Source organism: Otolemur garnettii, unplaced genomic scaffold, assembly GCF_000181295.1.
Source record: "Otolemur garnettii isolate 467f Iridium unplaced genomic scaffold, OtoGar3 scaffold00204, whole genome shotgun sequence".
Classification (NCBI taxonomy): domain Eukaryota; kingdom Metazoa; phylum Chordata; class Mammalia; order Primates; family Galagidae; genus Otolemur; species Otolemur garnettii.
In genome coordinates this window covers 138355-143863 of record NW_003852599.1, presented here as the reverse complement: position 1 = coordinate 143863, position 5509 = coordinate 138355, and the positions used below count along the sequence as shown (strand labels likewise).

The 5509-nt window shown below is 47.9% G+C and overlaps 1 protein-coding gene across 1 annotated transcript in view; it reads right to left on the bottom strand.

Moving 5' to 3' along the window:
• The window catches only part of EIF3I (eukaryotic translation initiation factor 3 subunit I), an 8734-nt gene that overhangs the window by 1589 nt on the left and 1636 nt on the right, over positions 1-5509 (bottom strand). Inside the window, exons 3-9 of the mRNA XM_012812386.2 lie at positions 4975-5062; positions 4621-4686; positions 3491-3640; positions 3288-3415; positions 1323-1433; positions 1120-1209; positions 743-816 (exon numbers count right to left, since the gene is read on the bottom strand). Of these exons, the coding sequence (XP_012667840.1) occupies positions 743-816; positions 1120-1209; positions 1323-1433; positions 3288-3415; positions 3491-3640; positions 4621-4686; positions 4975-5062 (707 nt within the window). The remainder of the gene's footprint in view (positions 1-742; positions 817-1119; positions 1210-1322; positions 1434-3287; positions 3416-3490; positions 3641-4620; positions 4687-4974; positions 5063-5509) is intronic.

Sequence of the window (5509 nt, the reverse complement as noted above, 5' to 3'; positions counted from 1 at the left end):
AAAGAAAGAAAGAAAGAAAAGAAAAACTAGCCAGGTGTCATAGCAGGTACCTGTAGTCCCAGGTAAGGCAAGAAGATCACCTAAACCCAAGAGTTTGAGGTTGCTGTGAGCTATGATCATGCCACAGTACTCTACCCAGAGCGACACAGTGAGACTCTGTCAGAAAAAAAGAGAAAAAAGTGGGCAGTGCCTGTGGCCCAGTGGGTAGGGCACCGGCCCCATGTACCAAGGGTGGTAGGTTCAAACTTGATCCTGGCCAAATTGCAACAACAAAAAAAATAGCTGGGCACCTGTAGTCCCAGCTACTCAGGAGGCTGAGGCAAGAGAATAGCTTGAGCCCAAGAGTTTGAGGTTATTGTTAGCTGTGATGCCACAGCACTCTACCGGATGCAACAAAGTAAGACTCTGTCTCAAAACAAACAAACAAAAAACCACATACTATGAGGGTTTTTTGAGACAGAGTCTCACCATGACATCCTTGGTAGAGTGCCAAGGCATCACAGCTCACAGCAACCTCAAACTCCAGGGCTCAAGTGATTTCTTGCCTCAGCCTCCCAAGTCTGGACTATAGACGCCTGCTACAATGCCCAGCTATTTTTTGTTGCAATTATTGTTGTTTAGCAGGCCCAGGCCAGGTTTGAACCCCCCAGCCTTGGTGTATGTGGCCAGCGCCCTCCCACTGAGCTACGGGCACTGCCCACACTATGAAGTTGCGATTTGGAAGCACACTCTCCCCTTTTACCTGGCCTCAAACTTGCCAATCCTAGTGGAGGTTGTGGTTACATCCATGGCTTCCTGACCGCCACCCAGCACCACCTGAAGAGAAAAAGAAACTATAAATGGAACTATCTGATAGCCAAATTTATTTTCTGTTTTTTTCCTCCACCCTATACATTTTTAATATCTCCCACAAAACAATGGGAGGACACCAAAGGCAAGGGGTGAAGAGACACCCCAGCCACCTGCGGCCCAGTGCTGTGGGCCTACCCAATCACTCAACCTTGTCACTACTCTGGGAGTCTCCTCTCTGCCTGACCCCATTGCCCCACAACATTCGTAGTCTAATCACCAGACAAATGTCTAGATCCGGGAAGCTTTTTCCGGGTGAGGTTCCCTTACATGGTCATAGTTGGGGGAGAGGGCAGCAGAGTTGACAGGACGTTCTGTCCGGAAAGTCTTCTGATGTTCGAGGGTCGTTGAGTCAAATAGCTAGAGAGAGAAAGCAGGGGAGAAATCTGTAAACAGAGTCTTCTTGCAGGGAGTTAAGTTGAATGTGTGCAGGAGGGTAGGAACAGCCCCACAAGACCCTTGCCCAGGCTCACCTTGGCTGTGTTGTCCTTGGATGCAGTGACAAACATGGTCATGTCCCTGGATAACTGGATGTCATTGATCTGCCGGGAGTGTTCCTTAACATTCACCAATACCTCCCCAGACTAGGGAAGGAGGAAGAGTGAGACTCTGGCCAGCTCTACCCCTACTAGCCCCACAGCTCCCCAGAAATCCAGGTACCCGAATCAGAAATCTGAGACAACCTAGATATTACTCTCCCCTTACCTTCTAATTTAATCGGCACCTCCAAATATCTCTTCTCTTTATCTAATATTCTATATCTCATGCCTATTGGCTAGTTCAGCTCCCTTTTCCACCCCCTAGCCTACAAAAGCCTTCTCAAGAGGAAATCCGGTCATCAATTATCCTTTAAAAACTTTCTCCTGCCTAGAGAAAAATCAAAATTCCTTACCTCCTTCGACACTAAGGACCTTTGGAATCTAGTTCCTGTCCACCTTCCCCAAGACCACATTGCAATGGTTCCTTAAGAATTCACGTACTTCCTGAACTCTGTGCTTTTGCTTTTGTGGCTCCCTTTACATGTGGAATGTCCTTTCCATCCTGCTTGAAGCTCCATTTGTTTTTCGTGGCTTAATGTATATGTTACCTCCCCAGTCACAGAGTGCACCTTCTATACCTGGTTGAGGCCTCCATGGTAGCACAATTCACAGTCTGACTCATAAGCTAGATGTATGCAAGTCTGTCTCCCCCTGGGGCAGGGACCATGTCTGATTTACTTTTTTTTTTTTTTAATTTTATTGCCCTCGGTAGAGTGCTGTGACATCACAGCTCACAGCAACCTCCAACTCCTGGGCATAGGCAAGTCTCTTGCCTCAGCCTCCTGAGTAGCTGAGCGCCCACCACAGTGCCCGGCTATTTTTTTCGTTGCAGTTTGGCTGGGCCCGGGTTTGAACCTGCCACCCTCAGTATATGGGAGCAGCGCCGTACCCACTGTGCCCCAGGCGCTGCCCTACTTTATTTCTTTGAGACAGTCTCAACCTGTTGCCCTGGGTAGAGTGCCATGGCATCATATTTCACAGCAACCTCTAACTCTTGGGCTCCAGTGAAACTCTTGCCTCAGTTCCCTTTTTAGTAGAGATAGGGGTCTCGCTTTTGCTCAGGCTGGTCTCTAACTCAAGCAATCCACGCGCCTCAGCCTCCCAGAGTGCTAGGATTACAGGTGTGAGCCACTGCAGCCAGCCGCGGATTTACTCTTTGTCCTAAGAGCACAGGTCCATGAGTACTTTGTGACAAATTTCTAAACACTTGATGTCATTTGATTCTTGCAACAATGTATAGGCCAGGCATGGTGGCCAAGGCAGGAGAATCGCTTGAGCTCAGGAGCTTGAGACCAGCCTGAGCATCAGGGAGACCCCATCTCTACTAAAAACAGAAAAACTAGCCAGGTATGGTAATGCATGCCTATAGGCCCAGCTATTCAGGAGACTGAGGCAAGAGGATCGCTTAAGCCCAGAAATTTGTGGTTGATGTGAGGTATGACATCAAAGCACTCTACCTAGGGTGACAGAGTGAGACTGTCTCAAAAATAAAACAGTCGTTGTGTATATAAACAGATGTAAGGAGGTTAATTTTCCCAAGATCACATGGCTCCCCCCTTTTATTTTCTGAGTTTTACTCTGTCATCCTCAGTAGAGTGCTATGGCATCACAGTTCAGAGTAACCTCAAACTCTTGGGCTCAGGCGATCCTCTTGCCTCAGCCTCCTAAGTAGATGGGACTACAGGCACCAGGCACAATGGCCAGCTATTTTTTTTTTTTTTTAGAGACTGGTCTTAAACTCCTGAGCTCAGGCAATCATCCCACCCCAGCTTCCTAGAGTACTAAGATTATAGGCATGAGCCACTACACCCAGCACAGCCCTTGTTTTTGACCCTTGTACTGTCCAGCCTCTTGTAAGGAATAATTTGGGTGGGCTTGAGCCCCACCTGGAACCCTTACCTTGGCACTATACTGGTTGAGCTCTCCACTCTCATGGCCAGCAATGATGCATTCTCCTAGGGGTCCCCAAACAGCACTGGTGATTTTGGAGTCATTGCAAGGGATCTTCATGTAGGGCTCGTTGTTGTCTGTGTGGGGCAGCAGATGTCAGGCCTTGGGCTCTAGTGCTTCACTCTTCACCCCAATCCTGGCCCAACCCTTACCAATCTGGCTTGGATCCCGCAGGTCAAAGAAGCTCACAAAGCACTGGTAGCCCATCTGCTTGTCCGTGGAGAACATGATGATGTTGCCCCCAAAGTCAAAACCACAGGTCCGGACAGCTGAATTGGTCTTGAGTAGGGCCAGCTGCTTCCCTGGGGATAGGCAGAGTCTGGGCTACTGCTTGCCCATTGCTATCATGGTGGACACGCTCCAAACCTGTCTAACATCATGTCTCACTGTTTCTCTTGCTCCAGCAACTCCAACCCACCACTCTCCTCTTCCTCACGCTATGCCTTGGCTCAAGTCTTTTAACGTCTTCCCCACAGTCCTTTCTCAGACAACCTGCTAATATGGCATTGCTCATTAGCAGGAATGCAATGTACACTTCTGCCCAGACAGCAAGGACCTGGCTGATTTCTCTGCATGTCTCAAGTGCCCTGCACAGATCCAGCAAAGAACTAGATGCCTGGTAAATATTTACTAAATGGAGCAGCTTAACAGGCTACCCTGTCTTAGCTCTTCTAATGCTTCCCACTGCTCCCTGACCTTGCTAAAACTAAACAGACTACCACTCTTCCCTGCTCAAGGACCTCCACAGCATGCCAAGTCCTACAGAACAAAGCTAAGCTCTTGAGTTTGGCATTCAAGGCCTGTTCTGGTCCTACCCTCTTGCCCCAGCCTAATCTTCCTCTGACCATCTATTTCACTTCCTTACCCCATTCCCCACCCAAGAAACAAGAACTCCAGCCAGATCAGATGACTTGGACATGATACTCTCCATGCTTTCATTTCTGCATGTGTCAAAGTGACAGCATCATTCTCATCCTTCAGGCCCCATCTCCTATGACATTCACCTTGGGGAAACCTTTCCAGGCTATTCCCATCCCCACTCTAGGCAGTCAGCTCCACCCCTCAGGCCTCTCACAGTACTCCAGGCTTCCTTTAACATGGATGGCTAGTATCTTACTTTAATGCTTCTTTTCTCATTTGTCTTTCTTTCTGTCTGGTCTCTTTTTTCCTAGACTTGGAACCACTCTCTGGATTTATCTCTACCTCCCCTAGACCTGTGTGCTCAAATAGGTACACTGTATTTCTTCAATATTTGCTGAAAAAGTGAATGACCCAGGCTTACCTGTTTCACAGTCCCAGAGACGACAGCTGTTGTCAGCTGAGCCAGTGAGGACATGCTTGGTGTCCCCTGAAGAAATTGTTAAGAAATGTAACAGAGTTTACGCGAGCCCTTCTCCTTTAGGGAAGCCAACTCAATCGTCTCCTTGTTCAGCCCCAAAGAGCCTTTCTTCCTCTCGGCATTCCAATCTCCTATCCAGAACTAGAACTTGTCTTGAATCATTTCCCCAACCAATGAAGAAACTAGGGAATATGCGGTATTGTTCTCTAGGCCCACAACAATATCCCAACTCTCAACTTAGCCTTCCCCTTGCTGGCAGGCCCTAAAGCTTATACTCAGATAAAAAAACAAGGATACAGTCAGCATCCACACACCACACAGCTCCAGTATGGCCCATGTAGGTTCCCAGCCTCTCACCATTCACAGAGTACCATACATTGACGATCTGCAGGAAACAAATGACATGATGATATACATCCTGGTAAGGGCATGGCCTCCCATTTTGCCCCAGGAACCCTCAGCAACCTCTAGCCAGGCCAATTCTGCTCCCTCCTGTTCATCTCTTGGGAAATGATAGCGAACTGGTAAAAAAGACCAACTCCTGGGTTCTCCTCCCTTCTTTAGAGTAAACAGCAGGGGAGGCATGAGACTTGCAAAAGCACCCTCATTTGCCACTCCGAGCCCTGCTCTGGATTCCTAATCTCTTAAATTGAAAAGTTAGATTGAGCTCCAGTCCAGAAAAACAATAGCTTGATATCCTGTCCAAGAAGGGACAGTTTAGGGTAGGGAAGTCTGGCTTTTAGTGCCTGCTCTGCCTCTACCTTATTATATGATCTCACATATGGTGAATCTTCCCTCTGAACTTCAGTTTTCTTTTTTTTTTTTTTTTTTT